At 34.5% G+C, this 23,936-nt stretch overlaps 2 protein-coding genes across 3 annotated transcripts; both read right to left on the reverse strand.

The window, feature by feature from the left end:
* Positions 1-1,215: 1,215 nt before the first annotated feature.
* Positions 1,216-3,181, reverse strand: LOC108210713 (2-methylpropanoate--CoA ligase CCL4). Its single transcript, XM_017382104.2, has one exon. The coding sequence runs from the start codon at positions 3,043-3,045 to the stop codon at positions 1,387-1,389; it is 1,659 nt and encodes a 552-aa protein (XP_017237593.1). The 5' UTR covers positions 3,046-3,181; the 3' UTR covers positions 1,216-1,386.
* A 4,525-nt stretch (positions 3,182-7,706) lies between these two features.
* LOC108213892 (DUF724 domain-containing protein 6) lies at positions 7,707-13,554 on the reverse strand. Of its 2 annotated transcripts, none has more exons than XM_017385677.2 (8): positions 13,001-13,554; positions 12,161-12,248; positions 11,908-12,077; positions 11,005-11,086; positions 10,546-10,899; positions 8,839-9,003; positions 8,620-8,739; positions 7,707-8,536 (listed from the first exon to the last, which is right to left on the reverse strand). In XM_017385677.2, exons 1-8 carry the CDS (start codon positions 13,442-13,444, stop codon positions 7,866-7,868), a joined length of 2,094 nt encoding a protein of 697 aa, XP_017241166.1. In that variant the 5' UTR covers positions 13,445-13,554; the 3' UTR covers positions 7,707-7,865. The 2 variants fall into 2 exon arrangements, with proteins under 2 accessions (XP_017241166.1, XP_017241165.1); XM_017385676.2 differs by having other exon boundaries at positions 12,146-12,248; positions 13,001-13,552.
* Positions 13,555-23,936: the final 10,382 nt, after the last annotated feature.

A 23,936-nucleotide genomic window follows, 5' to 3' on the forward strand; every position in this document is an offset into this window, starting at 1 on the left:
GGTGATGCTTACAGCTTATATCATCATTGTTTAGGTTGGAACTGGTTTAGATCCACAGGCATGGATTCAAGAAAGGCTTGAATATTTTAAATATCAGTAAATGATACAAATTTACTTTTTCTCCGTACAAATATAATTTATCCCAATAAAGTACAGCAGTGATTTTAATGTCCAAAACAAAAAAAGTTGTTAAGAGAAGTATTCGACAAAGACATCAGTGTGTCTGTGTATTTTACTTCCAGTTGTTTGTTTGATGGAGGCATTTAAATTTAAATAAAAAGTTGTAATGTGTGTCCTCTTGTTTGTTTATTTGTCTTTTTTTAACAATTAAACAGAGTCATCTAGTATCTAGTTGTAGTATTATTTATATATACAAAGTGATCGAGAAACCAGACATGTTGGGATGTCCATTTTTAATAAAATTAAAGAACTTATTTGTAGGAATAAATTTCAGTTATCACTGTTCGTCTTTGTTCAGGGTCTAGAATTTAGAGGGCCTATTTGCCGGAACTTTTTTGATAATTCAAGGACTTATTTTTTGGGAAAATATAAGTTTTTATAATTTTTTTAGATATAAGTAACAAGGAGGTGTTTAATATTCATTATTTAACAAAATAAAATAAGGATTTATTTCAGAACAAAGTGGGAATTGGTACTTCTATCGAGAAACGGTCACACTATTTTTCGGAAATGAATCCTTATTTTTTGCTAAATAACGAATATACAACACCTCCTAATATTAATATATAAAAAGATTATAAAAATATGTATTTTCTTTTTCTAAATTTAAGTACTTAAAACTTTAACAGGCCCAATATTGGTAGGTGAGAATTCAGATTTTACAGTATACAGTAGTATTTAATGTTGCTTACCCAGCATCTAAGTTTCTGTAAGGTACACCAACCTATACTTTGCAAATTGACCAGAGAATACAGATGCCGGCAACATTAAATAATATGCCTCAACAATTCATATGAATCAGTCTTTTTTGTCTACAATTTGGTTAGATCGGTTGAACATAATTTCTTGTATTGGTGAGGTTCCGGCCATAATATTTGACTGTCAAATTTTGACAATATGACAACAATTGATTTTGCTGCAAAATTGACTTTTCTAAAAAATATAAGAGACGACTTTTCTAGTCTTCTCTGTTCGCTACCAACCTCGTTGGTGTCACTCTTGTCCCCGATTTTATGATTAACAAGATTATCATCGTAAGATAAAAATTGTTATAATATTCTTGTGCAATAAATTGATAAAACTGCAATAACAGCAGTAATAAAATTGGCAATCACCTAATTAGTTAAGTACTGGCGACATCAAATTCTTAAAATCACAGAACAAACAGTACACATATTGTAAGAACAGAACCTTAATTGCCTGGTTTCACATGCGACTCCTAATGTCTGCAGATCCCAGCTTCTTGGCCATTTCTCTGAGAACAAATTTCTGAATCTTCCCGGTTGCGGTCTTCGGAAGCTCCTCCAGAAACACCACTGTCTTGGGCACCATGTAATGCGCCAACTTACTTCTGCAGAATTCTATGATCTCCTCCTCCTTCACCTCACCTTTCTTTGCATCTCCGCGCAAACTCACAAATGCACACGGTGTCTCTCCCCAGAACTCATCAGGCCTTGCGACCACTGAGGCCTCGTTGATCAAGGGATGCGTGTACAATATGGATTCAACCTCCACGCTGCTTAAATTCTCGCCGCCACTTATGATCACATCCTTGGATCTGTCCTTGATCTCTAAGTAGCCGTCAGGGTACATCACGCCAACATCTCCAGTGTAGAACCACCCGTCTTTCCCCAGGCTCTTGGATGTGGCCTCTGGATTTTTGAGGTAACCAAGCATCAAACACCCGCCTCTCAGCACAATTTCTCCTAGGCTCGTCCCGTCTCGCTTCACACTAGCCCCTGTCTCAGGATCAACCACATCCACTTCTGTCATACCAACTGTTCTCACTCCCTGTCGAGCCTTCAATCTTGCAATCTCCGGAGCCGATAGCTTATTCCATTTTGATTTCCACGCACAGGACACGACCAGGCCGCCTGTCTCAGTCAGGCCATAGCCATGAGTGACCCTAAATCCCAGGGACTCCGTTTTGAGAAGCACAGCTGCAGGTGGAGGAGCCCCTGCCGTCATGATTTGCACTGGAAATTTGAGTGGCCTGGCGTCTGCAGAATTCGAGAGCAGATTGAGTACAACCGGGGCACCGCACATGTGCGTGACTCCGTGCCTGTCAATGGCAGAGTAGATGGTGTGAGCATCAAATTTTCGGAGACAAATGTTAGTCCCACCCACAGCAGCCATGCCCCAGGTGAAGCTCCAGCCATTGGCATGAAACATAGGAAGGGTCCACAATAGTACTGGTTGTTTAGGAACTGACCATTCAACTAATGAATCAAATGTTACAATAAATGTCCCCCTATGGCTATGTACCACCCCTTTTGGCGCTGAGGTTGTCCCTGAGGTGTAATTCAATGTGAGTGGATCCCATTCGCTCTCCGGCCAGACCCACTCGAAACTCGGATCACCCCTGATCATCATATCCTCGAAAGTACAATGGAAATCAAGCGATGCTGCTGATTCTTCTTTTTCCTCGCCCCCAATCAGCACCAGAAGCGGCACCTTAGAGTTAGGTGGCAAGAGGGAAATGGCTTCTGAAATAACAGAGATTGACTGGTAATCCACGAAAACAAGCTTGGACTCACTGTGGCCTAGAATCACAGAGACAGTGCGAGCGTCCAGGCGAGTGTTGATGGAGTGGAGCACGGCCCCAGCCATAGGAATTGCGAAATGGAGCTCATACATGGCTGGAATATTAGGCGCTATAACGGACACAACGTCGCGTCTTCCAAGTCCAAGACGAGAAATAGAAGAAGCGAGTTTCAGACATCTGTCACGAGTTTCTAACCAGGTGTAGCTAATGTCTCCATAAACCAGAGAAGGGCAGTCTCCGTAGACAACAGCAGCTCTGTCCAGGAATCCTAGAGGTGTCAAAGGGCTTGAGTTTGGTGGTCTTGGCAATAGCTCATCCATACTTGAGGGGAAGAGATGAAATGTAGAGTAGTATTTTGGTGTCAAGTTGGGAATATTAACAAGGAGAGCGAGTCATTGATATATTGGTGAGAGTCGTGGATAAACAACCCATTCCGAGAGTAGGTAAAGGGTATTATGATAAGTTGTTATTAATAACCTATATATGTAGACATCAATGGTGTGAAGGAGCGTTGGTTTGGTCAAAATTTCTCAATACTAGCCTACAAGCCCACCAGCATCTCAATATCGATCGAGGAATACTGCCAAATATTGTTGGCCGATTTTAATTACTGGACTTACTTTTTTATAAAGGGCCCGTGTACATTTTAGACCTGCAGGATTATTATCAGTGATGAAATATGATTTTCTTGTTAGGATACAGTTAAATATATATTTTTTATGTGGGTACCCTTTCTTTTTGAAGGGTGGAGAGAATGATCCGGTCTTCATCGTGGTAATTTTTTTATTTTTGAAAATTTATAATATAATCTTCGGATATGATGAGAGACATTTAAACAATAATATTTTAATATCTAAAAAGAGAGACTCGTCTTCTTATAAGCATTCTAAAAATATGAGCGACCAAAATAAGAAGAATATAAGTCAATGTATAACAGATTATATACTTCACTAATAAATATTATTAAAACCGTGTATCATATCATTCATAAAAAAAGTAGATAAAATATAATCTCATCAAAAAATGTTCTTGGTGGAAAAAAATGGGGTTAATTATTTTGTTAGTCACTGAAGTGGGCTTTATGTATCAAGTTGGTCACTGAAGTGAAAACGGTATCAAGTTAGTCACCAACTTTGAGCCGATTGTATGGTCCTTTAACATTTTGTAACGTCTGTTAGAGTAACCATGGGTAGATAACTACAGTTTAAGTAAACTCTGGTTATTTCAATGAATTACAATTACAGCTCGAGTGAATTGGGGCAAGTAAACTGGGTAAACTAAAACCCTAAGGTGAATGCATATATTAATCAGTAAGGTAGTGTATACGTGTATGATAAAACGATTATATATATGTCATACATCGGGTGTAATTTATATATAATCATCCGTTCTTTTCAATTTTACAGGATGTCAACAAGAGCTAATGTTTATATACATCATCATGGTGATTTGGATATTACAAAACCGAGCTATCATGGTGGGAAGGTGGATACGGTCAATCTTGACACAGATTAGTTCTCTTGTAATTTTCTTTAACTTTAAGTTTCTAAATATTAAAATTTGAAGTTTTTTTGCAGGTTAAACAAGGTGTAAGGGTTGTGATAGTGGATTTGCTTAACAAAACTTGTGATTGTCGAGTATTTCAGTTAACCGGAATACCATGTTCACATGCGATAGCAGCTATACATGATAGCAGGCAACAACCAATCCATTTTGTTTCTGATTACTTTAAAAGGGATATGTACTTAGAATCTTATAGTCAACCTCTGGAGGCCATAAAAGGAGAGGGGTTTTGGGAACTTAAGACCACTGATCCATTGTTACCACCTGATATTCCGAAACAATTAAGAGGTCGTCCAAAAAAACTTCGACGAAGGGAAGAATGGGAGGGAGGCAACAGGAGTCGAGCAAGCCAACCACTTCGTGAAGGCTCTGAAATTCTAAAGTATGCTACCCCAAGAATCATGCACTGCAGTGTTTGTGGTGGTACTTGACATAGAAAAAATAAGTGTTCAAATCCAACTTCACGTGACAAGACCGGTAAGGAGAAAGGGATGTCTACGGAGACTACAACAGATAAGCCTCCAAGTCAGAGGAAAAAGTTGGAAATCAGCAGAAAGCCTGCATTACATTCTCAAGCTTCAGTGTCTAGTTGTTGGGAAAGGAAGTGAAACCAGGAAGGAAAATGAAGAAGACTTTTGAGACCCTTATGTTTTATTAATATAATCAGCAGACCTATGTTGCACATACTAGTTTTTGTTACTCTATTGGCTTCTTTTAATTGTCTTTAAAGCGGATGTTATTATCTTATATTTTGCAATGAAATGAAGTCTTGTTGAACTTTTGACCCAACAACATTTTTTGTTAAGGATAACTAACGGGACAACTAACGGAGGGCACGTGACATGATTTCAGTGACTAATTTGATACCGTTTTCACTTCAGTGACCAACTTGATACATAAAGCCCACTTCAGTGACTAACAAGATAATTAACCCGAAAAAAATGTGAATGAAAGATCCCACTGAATTGAATTGGGTCTATGAATCTAAGAAATAGTGAGAATTCTTGATCTCTCAATATCTCTCTTAATTCGAAAATCCAGAATTTGAATTGATGTCCTTTCATTGATTCCTCCTAAATTGCATTGATTTATTCTAAAGATTTCGTTTCAATTTGGATTTGGTTATTCACCATGTACGAGAAAGATTTTTGGTTAGAAACTTCAAAAAATAAGATACCCCGATGTCCAACTAATTTTGTCTACAATAAGAAAATCACGTTTATTCAGTCACATTAATTAAATGATAATTACTAAAAATTTATTCAAAAAATGAATCAACTTTTGGCAAATTAAGGCATGAATGGTTGTATTGGGGAATACACAAGTTAAAATTAGATATTAGCGTGAATACTAGTTTTTGGTTAGGAAAATTGTTTCCAATTCTTTCTCCAAATTGGCAATATCTGATTGGTTCCATTAATAATAATAATGTATGATCAGTTTCAACAACAGCAGCAACAGCAACAGCACCAGCACCAGCAACAGCACCAGCAACAGCAACAGCACCAACAACAGCAACAGCAACAGCACCAGCAACAGCAACAGCAACAGCAACAGCAACAGCAACAGCAACAGCAACCGCAACAGCAAGCCCCCTTGTATGCATATTAATTACCCTATCCTGACATCTTCTAATACCGACCAGTTTAAGATACTGATAAAACAGTAAATTCTAATCATCCTTCAGATTTGACGAGTGTTCAATACTGTGACATCACTCATCAAATCTTGATCAGCTTTTTAGTCAGATCTTGACGCTCATTGAATTTGTATTTGTAACAATTCCCACTGTATGCTCTGAAATTCAAGACATCTCATTTATAGACAGAGAATGTGGCACTAAAAACAGAGGTTTTTGAACTCAAGGAGAATGAAAGAACTCTGGAGTTAGGGTTGGCGACTCTAGAGCGAGATTTATTACTCAAATGTCTTCTCAATCGACTTTTCTACTTCGTCAGGAGGATTACTCAACTGAATGGAAGAGAGAGACAAGAAAAAGCTCAAATGGCTGATAAGTGGACAGTAAGCTAGTAGATGAAGATTTGTTCGTATCTGGTGGAGTTGAAGATATTTATGCTACTCATGAGGAATATGTACCACCATTTGTCGAACCTGGTGACGTGATCAAAAGTGCTGAAGCTGAAGATGAACTTGAAGAAGGAGACATTCCATCTGTTGATGAGGTCTTTGGTGCTGAACTTGTCTTTTACGATGATGTCTGGCTATTGATGATCGAGTGGCTGTAGTTGATTTCAAAGCTGAACTAACTTAAAGGAAAAGATTGATGTAGAAACTTGAAAACCAAAGGAGGATTCGTAGGGATAGGAGAGAAGATGCAACGAGCAAAGTGGGAGATGAATGGGGAAAGCAAGGGACCTGTTTAAACTGCCTGAAATGGAGAATGGGAATAAGATTGAGAATTAAATTCATAATTTTTTTAATATTGAGAATGCATTTATATCTCTATCGGTTCCGCGTAACACATTCAGCTACTATGACTTTCTTTGATAGTTATAAGGTTGAAAGCCAACAATCTTGATTAGAGACTATAGTTCAAACACATTCCAAAATTCCCATTAAAATATAAGGAACTTATTAGACTCGAGGTCCATAAGGGGGAAATTGTACTTGTTGCAGTAAATAAGAATGTGAGGGATAGTGTATACACAGCTCTACCTCTCGAGGAGAAAATTATGTGAATTCAAACTTGAAGTACTTGTTGCTCGCCTGCATTTTCTCGAAAGAATGCATAGATGAAAAGACGATAAAATAGTGTTTGGAATCATTCTCTTTAACACAAAAATAATACGATCTAATACTTGAGCAGAGGGGTACCCGGTATCGCCCGGATCATTTTACAACCCTAAAGAAACCACCTTAAATAACACAAAAAGCAACAGATAGGCTGCAAGATATAGTAATTACCATTTAGCAAAAAGAAGGAAAAAGATATAGTAATTACAATCATGAAGAAATAGAATTCTTTATAATATTAAAATAATACATCGAGTCAGAATTCTGGCTTGGGTTATCTCGTAAAGAAAATCAAATTACAGCGCTCAGTGATTTCAGATGATCAACATTCATCATCTCCATTTAGCAAAAATACATATCGAAATCATAAAAATAGGTAAAAAGATTAATAGTTCATAATTTCATGATAGTCATAGCACACTGTCCATTAAATTCCCAAGTACATAATCATTTGACAACCAATCTAGATAGCTGGATCAGATTTTTGGCTTGAATTATTCTCAAAGTGAGAATAAATCAAATATAGAGCTCAGTAATTTCTTGTAAGGGAAGTTTTGGGCCTTACAGAACCATGTTTAGACTTAAGAGCCCGATCCATGTTGTCAGCTCTCTAAATTTATGCAATCAACAAAATGCGCATGAATTAACAAACATTGGCCCATAATGAATTAACAAACAATACTAGCCCATTATGAGATGTTACGCATCTACTTGACAAAACAAAAGTACTGCAACTTACACAGATGTTTAGTTATTAGTTTCTGTGCTTCAAAAGTGAGACAACTGACAGCTATCCAAAGTTACTTACACTACCAGCAACTATCTACAATGGAGCGCCAAGTATATTTTCAAAATCAGTCTGGAGCCTTCCAAGATTCTCGCGCACCACATTTCGTTTTGATTGCAATGTCGGGATCACGTTCTCTTTTATCTCCTTCCTTGATATAGTGTCATCAAGCTTCGCTTGAAGCTCTCTGATTTCCTTTTTCAGTTTGGCTATTTCTTCATCAGCTTTTGACATCTCCTCTGCACTATTTAATATCTTCTGCTCTATATCTTGGTATTCCTTTTGAAGCTCCCCTTCCCTCTGTTTCTTTGACAATAACTGTGCCAAACGTGCTTCAACTGTCTCCACATCAAACCCGTGAGCTTTTAGGTCAGCGAGGATTCCCAGCTTACGCTCAATGACGGTAATAGGATGACGGAATTGTATCTTTGACATGTTCTCCACTAGATTGGAAAAATTTACCACATGACCAATAGCCAATCCCTCACGGATTTCTTCTTCGCATTTCACCAGAGGAGAGAAGTGTGGCTTCTTTGTTGTCTTCTTAAATATTTCCATACTTTCTATATATTTCCACAGTGGAGAACACTTAGGGAATGGTAAGCTCTGACTATTCTCTTCATTTTCAGCGCATACAGAAATTGTTCTAATTTCACCACCATTGTCAGTAGAATCAGCATGGCTAAGAGTTTTAACAGGCAAGTCCCCTGGATCAGATTACAGTTGTATACATAGTAAGCTTACTTAGACCGTCTATTCATTATTCAGAAAAATCAAATCTTCAACTTACTTGACCCATCTGTTTTCTGAGGTGGACTTGGCTCCATCCCATCCTTTTTGGCAATTGGAGTTCGAAAGTCATCTTCCATGCTATTTGCATTTGCACATTGGCGTTGGACGGGCAAAGATCCTAAGATGATATCAGAAGTTATTATTTTGCTACAACAAAAGTAGAATAATACTTAAACCGGAAAATACAAATATGCAAGATAGAACTAGAGTTGCTCACTTAAATTGTCTGAATCTGCTGGAGATAGTTTGGCTTGCTGGACTCTAGAGTTGCTAACTTGATCTTCATTTAGTTCAGCAGAAATTCCATCAATCAGCATATCAGCTTCCTTTGAATTATAAACTTCAGGTAAAGAAGAATCTCCTCTTGATGCATTGTCACATTCTGCAGTATTGATAATTGACAACAAGAACATTAAACGAATACAGTATATAAGTTTTAGTGATTATAATTGGCTGAAACTCTTGCCCAAGAAGATCTCTATGTGAACATCTCACTGATTAGTTTAATGGCCATACATTAAGTTCCGTGCCTAATTAACATATATGTACTGCTATTATTGACAAATTGTATAATAATATTTTTCCTAACAAAATCATTTGTATTCCAGGACGTAATCAAGTCCAAATATATAGGTTCACCATGCGAGAAACCCCCCATTATCAAAAATTTACATGAAGTTTGACACACGTCATACCAACACAGCTCGAATAGTTTGATGATAATATGTTCAAATTTTGATGATAATATGTTCAAATTGCTGTTAAAACTTTACGAACAATTTCTTGGACAATACTGACGAGAGACATGGAAAACATAGGAGTTCGGTAGATGCTAGATAAACACTTGGTACACGCCTTGTACTCATAGTTTGTATATAGCTAGCCAAAATTCTCATTAAACACTAATTTAACAAACACAAAAGAAACCCCAACAGTTCTTAGTTTGGATAGAAGCATAAACCATACACATATATGCATGCCTTTTAATCAATAATGATTAATGGCCTTGAATAAAATGTAAAGGCATATAGTATTTAATTTTATAATAAAAGGTGAGGGTGTCAACTGAGTAGGTAACAGTATAATCTGATTTGCAAGAAAAGATGGTATTCAAATCAATTGAACAAAAACAGGTTATCAGTTGTCCCAGATTTTCAACGCTAATTTGGAAAAAGAAACACTAATTTTATTAAACACTAATTTAACAAACACAAAAGAAACCCCAACAGTTCTTAAGAGCAACTCCAATGCAATGCTATACTTGGTTCTATTGCTATATTATAGCATCAAAAGTAAAAAACTCAACTCCAAAGGGGTGCTATATTTGGATGCATCCATGCATAGATGCATCCTTGGTTCTATATTTGAAACCAAGGATGGATCCATCCATGTTGCCACATCATCAATGAGTTAGGTAAAAGGGGAGAATTTGTTGAGATATTTAGTAAAATTTATAAAAGTTAGGTAAAAAGTTAATGAGTTGGTTAAATTTGAAACTAGTTATAGAACTTAGCATTGGAGTGCAAGTTTTATTTTAGCACCAAAAAACACTTTTTGGTGCTATATTATAGCAATAGCAATAGATATATAACATCTAGCATTGGACTTGCTCGTTTGGATAAAAGCATCTACTATAAACATATATGCATGCCTTTTTCATCAATACTGACTGATGGCATTGAATAAAATGTAAATGCACATTGTATTTATTTTTAAATAAAAGGTGACAGTGTCAACGGAATAAAAACAGTATAATCTGACTTGCAAGAAAAGATGGTATTCAAACCTATTGAACAAAAACAGGTTATCAGTTGTCCCAGGTGTTCAACCTCTACTTAAATTTATAGAGGACATAAAACATTAACCGCAAAATACATATATATATGGCAACACAAATATTTTATAGGTATGTTCCAACACATACCCTGATATTGAGATCCACTGTCCACAATTTTGCTCATCTCATTGTGCTCTCTTGGCAGAGAATTCTTACCCTGTTCAAGTCCTTTAACTAGAACAGTTTCATCCTCCTGGTCCTTAAGAAGAGGGATGATTGCAGTTTCGCTGCACAAGACATTGTGCCTCGAGTCACCACTTGTATGTTTCTCATTAGCATTGGGTTTATTACTTAATGGTTGAAAATGATCTTCATTGGGTTTATCAACGGTTGTAAGCATTAGAGAGTCCTTTTTTGCAATTAATTCAGCTTCATCCACTACACATGAATCTCTCTTAACCTTTTTCGGTGCAGACTCTTTAGCTATTCTGCTTCCTTCACCTAAAGTAAACAATTTAGATATATAGATTCTAAGGAAAAGAAATCATCAATTTTTTGTGTGTATAAAAATTATAATGGTAACACCGTAGCAGATCTTTTACTGACCTATCTTATCCTTGAACAACGATTTCGGTCTTCCCCTTTTTCTCTTCAAACCGTTGTCTATATTAGTTGAGACATGAGTGCTCTGGAAAAAGAGCAAAGTATTAACAGAAGTAAATACACAATCAATGCAAGCACTACAAAAAAAGATAGATTTACTCGGTTCATTGGTTGTGGTTATTTGCATTCTGCAGATAGATATTTATAAAATCATAATTAATACTCAATGGCAACATATGGCAGAACATTTAAAGTAATATTCTTTAAATAAAATATTATTACAAATATTAATTCTGAAGGACCAAATAAAAAAAAATCTTCCAGTGATGAGTAGTGCAACAGATTGTGTAACTAGACACTTTCACAGTGACATTAATTCAAATCTCTGTGTGTAACTAAAATTCCCTTAAAGACAACCTGAAGAACAATTTTTAGAAGAAGGTTAACCACTCTATTTTGTTCTCTCTAATATCTGTAATCAATCAGTTAGTAGTGAAAGGTCCTTATAAAAGGTTGCAATCATAATTTCGCCCACCACCTCCCTAGTTAGAGGCCAAGTTCAGCAAAGAGCTATGCAATGTTTCCCTAGTTAAGCAGGAAGCTTAAATGCAGTTATGACCATCGTCAATAGGTTGAGTTTGGATAGTTTTTACCCCCAAGACACCAGTGTTTACTATTTTTTGGATCCAATTATAAAAGGGGAGTCCTAAATTGGGTTTACTACTTCAATTTACTTGCCATTTGTTTGCCAAAACCCATGTGTTGATTATACCAGGATATACTTATTCTACGGCAAGATTGGTGGTGCAATCCCATATAGGAATAGGAATATAGAATACTAACTAGGCAGTAGTATTTAAGGATATAGAGAACAACGCTAATACAGGAGTTAAACTCAGTACTCACGTCAACAGTATGCCTTTTCAAATCCCTTCTTTGGTTCTTTTGGTCTTTCTTCGGAGGGGTCTCACAACTCTTGGTATGCACTGCATCTTCCGATTCTTTGACGGACATATCAACTTCTTCTGCAGTACATTTTTTCTGGGCAGTTCCATCGTCCGTATTATCCTTCTTCTCTGTATCAGTCAAAGTTTTAGATATATAATACGAGAAAGTATTGAGTTTTCTAGTAATAAGTGCATACCCGTGGAAGCACAACCTTTTCCAGGCTGTTGTCTATTAGCTCTTCGCTTCTGTCTTCTGGACTTTCCAGACTGATTGGAGAGCATGTAATGTCTACCAGAATCCTGCAAGTTTATAACACATTAATGTTCTCACACTTGACATAAGCCTAAGAAGAAACCCAAAGGCAATAGACCAAAGCTGCACAACTTGGGAATTCATCACAGAAGCCATTAAAAAAAAGGTTAGTCTCAAGGAACAGATCAGAGAAACTGACCTGGTGAACTTATGTTACATCACACACCATATAATTACCCTAATGTAAATATGTAACACTGATCCAGCAATTAAAAAGTAAATTAATTTCTAAAACTTATATCTAATAGGAAAATGCTAGGTACCCCAAAATATGTACCCAATTTTTTTCCCAAATCTAGTTGGCAATGTATGAATTGTTCCCCCCACACTAATAATAATTGAACCCCCTGTACGCACATAAACCACCCAATTAAAACCAGCCATGTGTCTGCCGCGTCATTTGGGAACATAATTTGGGGTACATAGCATTACTCTATCTAATACCCAAAATCCAGAAATTAAGCAATGCTAATTAGCTTCTTACGGAACACAAAATTTCAACTATTACTACTACTGTACCGCAATTGATGATTTTGATTTCGTGACAACAGAGTAAATGGAGCTTTCCCTGTAACAGGAAAATGTAATCAACCTGTTCAACAACTCACCAAACAAGAGGCACAGGCCAAATAGTTCAATTACACATCAAACAAGTTGTTAATCCAGTGATTTCCCCAATTTAAAGAAAATAACAACATGCAAACTGCAAACTGAAAACTCAAAAAGAAACAGAGAATACCTGCTTCTTCACTGGCTTCTCCCAATTGCCATCAATCCAATCAAACCGAAGCCTAACCTCCGATCTCTTGAACGCCATCGTCTCACCAGGATCATCAAAACGAACCATAATCTTCTTCGCATTCTCCACCACTTGATCCACCACTCCACTCCACCACCCATCATTATAAAACGCATCCACCGCGTCGTTCACCTCAAACACCTCATTGTAGCCTTTCCCCACAGGGGGCAAGGGCCTCACGAACGAGACATGCACTCTCTCACTCAACTTCTTTGAGTCGTCATCTTCACTAATCAACTCATTATACTCAACCTCCACATACTTTTCCATTGGAGCTTGGATGATCTTGGCAACATACCATGCACCTCTGAACCCATCATCGTTGCTCGTTACCTCCACTTGCATGCCGTCTTTTATCCATTCTTCCGACATTTTTGGTCTCATCAGCCGGAGGAGAAGAGGGTTTTGTAGAGTAAATGCCGTGACAAAAGATGGGCCTCGTAAATCGCGTAAGTGGTCTTTGTGTATTTTTATAGCTTTTCAACCTCAACACGTTTTGCTTTGTTAGAGTAAGAATCTGACATTATTTTCGTTTTAAGTGCAAGTATTACAGTTTGTGTGTTACACTAAATCACCAGAGTCACGTGTGAGGACCAGTTAATCGACGGATGTGGTTTCATTCGCGGAGTGATTTAAAATTGGGATGAAAATTGGGATTAAGTTAGTATGGAGTATATTCGGCCGTTTGGGTGAGCTTAAAATAAGTGCTTATTGCTTAAAATAAATAAGTGGAGTAGAAGTTAGAAGCAAGATAAAACTTATAAGTGATTAAAGTGTTTGAGAAATAAGTAGGAGATCTGAAACAAAAGCTAGCCTTCTTAACTTTTTTTAAGTGCTTCTTGACCTCTTACTCAAACGGTACGAAATAAGTGCTTCTAACTTATAAGTCGAGAAGTTCGACTTAAAAGGGGGCCAAACACCCACATTATTGAGTGCTGAAATGAATATACTTATTTAAATAAAATAAGTTATTAATTTATACTAGCCCATGGGCTAAAATTTAATTTAAAATTATCATTTATAGTTTAAATTTTAATATCATTTTATTAATGTTTTAATATTAAAATTGAATTTTGATTAAATTATATAACCGCCTGATACATTTTCTCTTAAAAATTTAGCTCTTATGATATTTCTCTACATTATAAACTGGGAGTATAAAAAATAAATATTTTTCTTATATATCTGTAAATACTTTTATAATATTGATATGTGATAATGTATTTTTTATTTAATTTTAAATTATATTTTATGTATTCATCTTGATTTGTATCGGTAGTATAAACAATAAAGTTTTTCATTATCTATTTGTAAACTTTTTTTTAATCTTAATATGAGATAATGGTATTTTTGAATTATTATAAATTATATTTTTCGTATTTCATGTATTTTCATTTGTAAAGATTTTTTTTTCATTTATCATTTTTTATTTATCTAGGAGTAGACAAAATAAGAATTAAATAAGGTTACATGATGGTCTTGTATATTGTAAATGTGTATTAGAAATAATATATATTCAAAAAAATATAGTTTAAAGTACTGTGAAACTATTCAATAGAAACCCTAGTTTCTTTTTCTCTCTTCTCTCTAACCGTCTCATTTTTTTCATCTCTGACCGGGCTTTCATCGGTTTCCGGTGGAAAGCTCCAAATCTTTCCTTTTGATTGCTAGTTCTTTGATTGTTCTTGCTTTTTCATTGATTTTCTTAATAAATCTCCTTTTTTTGGGAAAATTTTATTAGATCTATATCACCGAGACTTTCGATTTTCGTTCTTATCCCAGAGGCCTTTTTGGATTTGTGGATAGATCGATTATCTCCCAAGCGTCGTGGTGCAGATCTAATTGTTTTAGTTTGTTTTGATTATAGTTTGATTCCTCTCCCAAGTGAGAGTGTGTGATTTTTCTCTCCTTTTGTGAGAGTGGTTTGGATTCATCGATAAAACCTTTCGGAAATTGCATTTGTGGTTGATAGCTCAAACGGAGTTTTTGGAAAAGATGGTGAACACCGAGTAAGGATCTATACATGTACCATCGCTAATTTCAACATCGCTTATTTGTCTCATCTTGGGTATGAAGACAGGCATGTTAATTTTTTCTATGTTCGTTCGACTCGATCATTCTTGTAGATGCCGTATGGCTATTATTTATTGAATCATCTCTTTTTCTTCAAAAAAAAAAAGAAATAATATATATTTATCATCTCTTTATAAATAGTTTTTAAATATTAATATATGTTATTAGTAATAGTTTTACTTTTTTTTATTTTTAAATAATTACAAGTTTTACTTTTCATAGTTATACTTGTTTATAAACAACGAATATTATTATTTTGGAGTAGAAGACATTAGAGTTAAGAAGATTCACGCTTATTTATATGAATTTTTTATTCAAAAATGTAGTAGCATTGAAAAAAAAATGTGAAGAACTTAATGAAAAAAAAATATTTACTTACCCAACACATTTTTCTGTTCGATATTTTATATGACTTTAGTGATAAAAATAATACCACTAAACGACCAATGAAAGAAATGATACATGACTTTCACTACTTACCCAAAAAAAATAGAGCATCGTAAGATCTTTCTAGTATGCAAAAGGTGACCGAGTGCGAGCGATGAAGCGAAAAATCCCAGGTTAAGTTAGTTTTCCGAGTTGCTGTTGCACATAGTAACAACATATTTTTGCTGAAAAACAGGTGAAAAAGTGTTTGGCAAATTCAAAAACAGCTTTTTTGAACGGTAGCTTTTAGCTGAAAAAATGCTTTTGGAAAAAGCTTGTCTTCACATTCTTTTGGAAAAAGCTGTTTTCAGCTTTTGGTTGACACAAATTTCACTAGCAAACCTCAAGAAAAAAATTACATTTTTTATATTATAACTTAAAATAACTAAGTATCAAAAAAAATTATCAAACAATTATCTAATTTTTACATTACTTTTTTTACCGGCACTTTTTCTGACAGCACAGTAATTTTTAACAGCACACCCAAACAGACTCTTAGTACTAATCAGTAGCGTCTATCTCAATTAAATCAACATATAGCACATTAGATCACTTCTTTTCTCTAAACAATATACTCCCTCCGTCCCCCTGAGTAGTATACATTGGGGGACGGGGACGCGGCACGAACTTTAATGATCCTGTAAAGTGTAGTTGTGTAATTTATTTTTAATTTTTTTTTTTTCTGAATTAAAATTTGGATGTTATATTTTTATTCAGAAAAAGGAAATCTCAAAAATAAGTTGCGGAACTATATTTTATAAGAGCATTGAAATGCGTGTCGAGCAGTTGAAAAGAAACGTATACAATTAAATGGGACAGAGGGAGTAACAGAAAATACAATATTTGAAATTATCTAATCCATTAAAAGAAATTCAATATTTTATCAATTATAAAATTTATTCAGTGCATCATTTGGTAAAACTAGGGGTGAGCATTGGGCGGTTTGGGCGGTTTGGAGGGTCTAAACCAAACCAAACCAAAATAATCGATTTTTCAAAATCTAAATCCAAAACCAAACCATTATGTTTAAAATTCAAACCAAACCAATCCGTTTTAAACGGTTCGGTTCGGTTCGGTTTCGGTTTAAACCGTTTTTTATATGTAAAACAAAGTAAGCAACAAAATTAAATTTTAACTTGAAAAATAAGGAATGAAAAATTCAATTTATATTTTTTATTTAATCATATTTAAAGAGGATACAAGAATATATTAGCTTGATAAATAAAAAGAGACGGAAGAAAATATAAAAAATATGATTCATATACTTTTATAAAAATAAAAATAAAAAGAATAGAAACATAATACATACATCAAAATTAATATCATAAACTAGAATAAATAATATTTGTAAAGAAAATCTTTATTAGGATAGCTTTTATATGTTTAAGATTTTACATTTTTTGTAGATTATAATTTTATTTTTAATAATACATTATTAGTACATGTATATTAATGTTTAAATTTACACATTCGGTTCGGTTCGGATTTATCTGTTGGTTTGGAGGTAAAAACCAAAACCAAACCGAAATAATTCGGTTTTTATAATTTGAAACCATAACCAAACCAAACCAAACTGTTATTAAACCGTTAAATTCGGTTTGGACGGATTGGATCGGCCGGTTTCGGTCGGTTTGGAGAATTTTTGCTCACCTCTGGATAAAACTGGGCAGTGAAGAACAGTTGTGACCTACTTGATCAAATCAATTTTTATAAAATAGTAGCAAGCACTAAATCATGAAACTCAGAAAATAAAAGTCATAGAGAACTCTCATCAACAGATTATAGAAGCAACCAAATAGAGTTTGGATGTGTATATATATATTAAACTATGCAGTTTTGAAAGTGGAACATACAACAGGAATATCACAACAGGGAGCATGATACTAGTTGTATGATAAATTCATATCTTGAGTTTCACACAACCAACCATGTAATTATTTTTAATAAATATAAAAGAAATGAGATAGCATCTATCGACAGAGGTTCTGGTATTTTATCACTACTCTAAGAGCACTCAATGGGATCCCCGTCTTTAAATATTTGAGAAAATATCTAATTTTTTTATTAAAATCCATCTTCCATCCGGAGACTCAAAATGAGACTCAAAATGAGATATAGGGATAGGGGAACAACAATCAAACCCCCCAAATATGCGGTTACACTGTATATCCCCATTTCACCTCCAACCTGAACATGCACACACCTCCACCAGTACTTTACTCTTTTTTATCTAAAACTTTTCAAATTCTAACAAAAAAAGAGAAACAAACTAATAAAAAATGAAAATAAAGATGAAGATGGGAAAGGAATGCAGGAACTTTTGAATAGAAAACTAAATTCTGAAAATTATTTTAGAGACTTACTATATTCAGTATGATCTTAGGGGTTGGGAATGGGGCTCACAATGAGAGTGCTCTTATGCATAATTTAGCATCAAAGACAGGACTGAATTTCTGTGTTTAGAAGCTGTGTTACATGAGAAATCGGATATCGGACGTAATCGGTTGAGCTACCGATTGAGAGATTAATCGGAGTGAAAATTGGATATATAAAATATTAAAATATTATTTAATATTTAATTATTATTATATTAGCTATTTAGTAACTAATATATTTATTATATTCATAAACTCTATAATTAGAAGGCATTCGACTAGACTATACCAAAACTCACTTATCTTTTGTTTTACTCAGTGAAATCATGTGATTCTTTTATCCAATTAATCTATACTCCATTACACGTGTAATATTAATAGTTTTACGTTAAATAACTAATAATTTTCATCACATTTTGACATGCAAAATTGGGCAAATTCAATAACTCATGATTTTTAGCACAAACACCTCATGTACTCAATTGCAGAACCCAAATCCAACTAATGCAAATTAGAATTCATTCAATTCAACTTATTCAAGTTTGAGAATCTTTCACATCAAACTTCTAGCATAAGATTTTGATCAGTAATATATCCATGGAAAGCCAAAATTCTACTAAATCTTATATGCTAATATCAAAACCGACATGCAAGTCTACATATCAAAAGATAGAACTTTCATCCTTTACACACACTCTACAAGCAAAATTACTAACCATATTTGGCATCTTTAACGACCATAATCGCTTCAGAAGCTTGCATGATCACTTGCATACTCCTCTTTTAACCCACCTGTCACAACTTCGCATGTAAACTGCCCTTCGATTTCATAATGATTACCAAAAACCAAATTTATATACTCAAATGATATGCACAAAACCCTTTTTATGATATGGTTTGATTTACCCGTCAGCATATTGAACTTTTAGGCAAGGCAGTCATTTAACACCTTCATTCCATGTTTGTTACGGGTTTCTAAGACTATGCAGAAAGGTGGCATACAAAATCCACGTCCAATTTATACCAACAAAGCACTTCGTTCAAATTACCATATCGTTGAAGTGTAGATAATTGTCAAACTGAAAAGAAAATAACACACGTGCAAGTCGTCATTGCTTGGTAATCTACAGAATAGATTAATACTTATGCACATAGAAAGAGAAGAGCTAGTCTGATCCGTGGTTCATTATTCTTCAACTATTTAATGTTGATCGCAGTGTAATATCAGTAGATTTTATTAGTACTCCCTCTGTTTTTTTATATGACGCTTTGATTTTTGGCACACACTTTTAAGTGCTTTGACCGGGTAGTTAAAAATATTATTTTTTGAATTTTCTTTTTCTGAATAATAATATATAATCAAAATTTTTATTCAGAAAAAGAAAATTTAAAAAATAATATTTTTAACTACCCGGTCAAAGCATTTAAAAATGTGTGCCAAAAGTCAAAGCGTCATATAAAAAAAACAGAGGGAGTATTACGGTGTTAAACAATTAAGTTCACTGAAAACTAGTAAAATTTTAATAAGTAGATGTACAAGCCTGGCCAGTGGCCATGTATGGTTGGTCCTGGCCTTTCATGCGTAGTATAAATTCGACAATCACAGGGCCTAATTTGTCTGTTAACGAAACAACATAATAAATTATTACGAGATCATATCATTGTATTCTTATGAAGAAAAGTTGTCATATTTATTGATGTTACTAGCTTGCTTTGTTCTTGGCTGGACTCAATAATTTATAAAGATCGATGTACTCGTGGATATAGAATTTTATTCTTCAACTTGTAATTGTTTATACAGTTACATATGGTGATCAATGCGGTAGAGAAGCCTCTCGCTAGCAAACTTCTGTTACACTTTCTAATCTAGAATATAGAAACTCTGTAGTATGGGTTCTTTTCTCACCAATTAATTACTTCTTGCACATTTAGTGAATTTCACACTGTTAATACTTCCACATTCATGAAGTTTCACAAGTGTTCATTAATCGAAAATCATACATGTTTTATGTAATATTTGAAGAGAAAAATAAGTAAGTAGTCCTTAGCTCTTAATTTTTTTGACATATTTTTAAGAGTTTTGACCATATATTTATAAATGTTATTATTATTTTTTTTGTGAATAAAAACATGACACTAATATATTTATTTGTAAAAAATTTAAAAATAATACCTATAAATACACAATCAAAATTTCTAAAAATTATATACATGAAAAAAATGTCAAGAAACTATGGGAATAATTATTATAGTTCTCAAGTTTAGCAGTCAACTCGATCACGCGCGTTAAATATACACTTGTCTTTAACTGTTTTATTCATGCTTTTCGGTATCCAACTCAACTTTGTTTGATTATTAGTTTGATAAACAAGCACCAACTTGTAATTTTCAGCAAGGTCACTCACTCTAAAGGCCTACTACTAGCGTCTTTTCCCCCTTCTTTTCCTCCCACCACACGATTCCACTTTCTAACACTCGATCCCCGTTTAAATATACAAGTCGGTTGGACAAACTTAAAAAAAGTGATTCCTTCCTTAAAGTAAAGAGGTGAATTAGAAGCGAGAAGTAAATAAGTTAATAAAGTGTTTGGAAAAGAAGTAGAAGCTGTGACAGAGAAGTTAGCATTCTCAGCTTCTTAAAAATACTTTACACAAACGGGTCAAAATAAACAGAAGCCAGCTTCTACTTCTTCCAACCAAATACGCACATATTTTCCACATCTTCTATATATTGAGCCTATGTATTGACCCGTTTGATATTAACTTATTCTAAAAATTAATTTTATATAATCTGTCATTTATTATTTAAAATAATATAAGAAATGGGTATTAGTTAGGGAGTGGATAGAAAATTAGGTTTTAAAATCCCTCTGATTGTAAGATACCGAGACGAGCACAAATAAAAATTATCCATGGTCGAAAATAAAAATGATGCAGAAGGTGGATATCGAAATGTCCTTTTTTTTTTTTTTTTTTGTAATTAAGCTTATGTCGATTTCATTCCACAAGATGCTCGTGTACAAGATGTTGGTGTGACTAGGGAATACTTGATGGCGTTGAGTGAGTGTCAACCCAAGTATCAAGAAAATTTATCTTGAATACACGTAGACGAACAACTTCATGAAACCTTTTGACAAGAACCTAAAAGCAAATCAGTTCGGGCTTGATAGTAGACAATATCATATATATTGCATATTGACATGCAGTTAACGCGTGTTGCACGGCCAACAAATGGTTGGTAAACATGTTCCTGAAGATAGAATGAAAGGATTTGATCAGTCGGCCTCAAATAAAAGGTACAAGTTGTTTATCCTGCAAAGCGTTACCAGTAGCGCACACCACAATAAGAGAGGAAGAAGATCACATAAAAAATGTTAAAAATGATTAGAAATCAAACTTTTCGTAGGTTACTTCCGTTTATTTAATATGCACGAGTGGGGGAGGGCATATAGTGGCGAAAGGAGCAGTAGGTCTAGTTAGAGATGTGAAAAAGGAAATGCATTACAGAAAATCATTTATATTCTTTCAATGATGATGATGTGGTTGACTCAACTTATATAAGGAAAGATCTGAAACAATATTAAACTATAATGGCAGAAGTTAAACGACTTTTTGATTTAAAAAGTACCATTAGTGGTGAAAAATATCAAAATATGTGTAAAAACTTTTGTGCAAATAACAGTGATAGTAATGATGTGATAGTGTATTTTTATTAGTATTATAAAGGTGAAGATGGAGGGTTTAATAATATTAGTTAAATAGTAGTATTTGAGTTCACAAGATTTAAATAGGTTAAGAGTAAATTTCAACATGCATGATAGCTAAACTTTATAGATTTTCACGAAATATTGACTTATCTTTTAAAATAGCAAAGTGTTGGTAGGATTTTTTTCTCTATTTTTCAAAAAGTGGTTATCGTCAACTCCTATTAGTGATACGTCATCAAAAATTAAAAATTAAAGAGTATTTTCACAAGGTTGGTTAAAGTTTATATCCATCGGCCAAAATTTTGTGAAAATGTGAAAAATTTAGCTACCATCTTGAGATTTGTTCTCTGAATTTTAATCCTTAACGGCGTGTTATTAACGAGAGTTGACGACAACCACTTTTTTAAAAATTATCGGAGGAAAATTTTAGCCAAAGTTTTGTTATTTTAGAATTTCCATCAACATTTTGTAAGATTTTGAAAACTTTAGCAAGCGTCATGAAATTTACTCAATAGATTAACATAATAATATCTGTTGTAAGAGGATTTGATACAATACTCTAAGAATTATCAGCCGTAATACTTGGGTTATTTGTGTTTTTCATTTAGGCAGCAGGCTACATGTGTGGGTTGTGAATGCTAGAATTAAAAGAAGGTGTTTTTATAGTGTTTCTGGTTTTGTTTGTAAAGTCGCCAATAAAGGAATGCGAAATATCGCTTACTCTGTCTCGTCAGTGTCCGAAAAATAATCATAAAAATTACACATGCTTTCTAGAGTGTAGAAATTATGAGTGTGAACCATTTACAAAGTGCCTACATACCCTGTTTATAAGCATCAAGTCCAATGTAGTTCTCTTGATAAAAACCATCATAAGATAAAGCCCTTATTGCACCTAATTTGATTTAAATCATGTTGCAGATCACCTTTTGAAGGAGTCCTATTTTAGTATGCAGATATGTATGAACTGATCATAGAAGAAAAAGAACATGATTCGTCTTGCTTGTAGGAAGATCAGTGGATCCATCCAAAATTTCTGCCGTTGCTCCAACACAAACATATGTGCAGGACCTCACAAGCAAGATGAGGGAAAGCCTGGTGGAAGAAGTTGAAGCAAAAGTGAATCAAAGAGTGCAGTCAGAGATGGATGCTCATGTAACAAAAAAGTTCAAGGAAAACTTGACATATGTGCTTAAAAAATTTAGTGAATCAAACCCAAATGTCAAAATAGATCTTGGAGAGCTTTGTACTACCATCTCGAGTGAGCAAGAAAATGGAACTCCTACGATAGGTGGCACCAACTCTTTGTTAAGTATCTCTGCTATTTTTTAGATAAATTATCTTTTACTTATAATCTTCTAACGTAGACATTGTGTGAAAAATATGGTTGAATGTTATGTACTCGGTGAACTAATTCGGTTGATTTTTTGTAGTTGGCTTGGATTGCATAGTCGTTGGCTTATTTTGGTGGATGTATGTACGTAGTATTCTTTTAGTGGATTATTTTGGTGGTTTTATGCAGTTGGGTTATTTTGGAGAATTGTAGTTTGTGGATGATATTATGTAGTTGGTAGTGTATTTATATTGTATTGTATTGGATAGGCCAATTACAAATATTTTGTTTTATTTTTTAAAATATAAAACTATTGGCATTGTTATTCTAAACTGTTGGCAAAAAGAACAAATTGATCGAAAAATGTTGCTAAACTATGTTGCAGTTTCTAAAAAATATGTTGACACAAAACTGGGGACCAAACGTGGGACCCACAATGGGCCCACAAATTGATCAAAAATGTTGCTAAACTCTGATGACGTGGCACGTGATGGGGCCCACAACTCATGACGTGATAGAAGTGGGGCTCATAAATGATTACGTGGCATTAGGGACGCACCGTTGCTGACAGTGGTGGTTCCCACAACTACTGACGGGGCACTGATGGGCCCCACAATGTGGGCCCCACAGTTACTGACGTAGCAGTGGTGGTCGCGGTTGGTGGCGGTTAGAGATGGCAATTTGTACCGAACCGATGGATACCCGATCCGTACCGACCCGATTGGGTTTTACTGAACCCGAATATTTCGGGTTCGGGTTCGGGTTTGGATTTAATTTTTAAACCCGAACTATTTTCGGGTCGGGTTCGGGTTTATGGCATACCGTTTCGAACCCGACCCGAAAACCCGAAACCCGTTTCAAACCGAACCCGAATCCAAACCCGACCCGTGTGTATATATATATATATATTATATATATATTATTAATATTTATTAGTAATATGTACATATGTAGTCTACCGTAATA

The sequence above is a fragment of the Daucus carota genome, chromosome 3 (genome assembly GCF_001625215.2).
Source record: "Daucus carota subsp. sativus chromosome 3, DH1 v3.0, whole genome shotgun sequence".
In the NCBI taxonomy this organism is placed as follows: Eukaryota; Viridiplantae; Streptophyta; class Magnoliopsida; order Apiales; family Apiaceae; genus Daucus; species Daucus carota.

Excerpts from the sequence above, each read along its gene's own strand:
- LOC108210713 (XM_017382104.2), bottom strand. The coding sequence starts at position 3,045 with ATGGATGAGCTATTGCCAAGACCACCAAACTCAAGCCCTTTGACACCT.
- LOC108213892 (XM_017385676.2), bottom strand. The coding sequence starts at position 13,444 with ATGAGACCAAAAATGTCGGAAGAATGGATAAAAGACGGCATGCAAGTG. Across the intron at positions 12,249-13,000 it reads AGAAGCCAGTGAAGAAGCAG|GATTCTGGTAGACATTACAT; the intron begins GTATTCTCTGTT and ends ATAAACTTGCAG. Across the intron at positions 12,078-12,145 it reads AAAAGGTTGTGCTTCCACGG|AGAAGAAGGATAATACGGAC; the intron begins GTATGCACTTAT and ends TGACTGATACAG.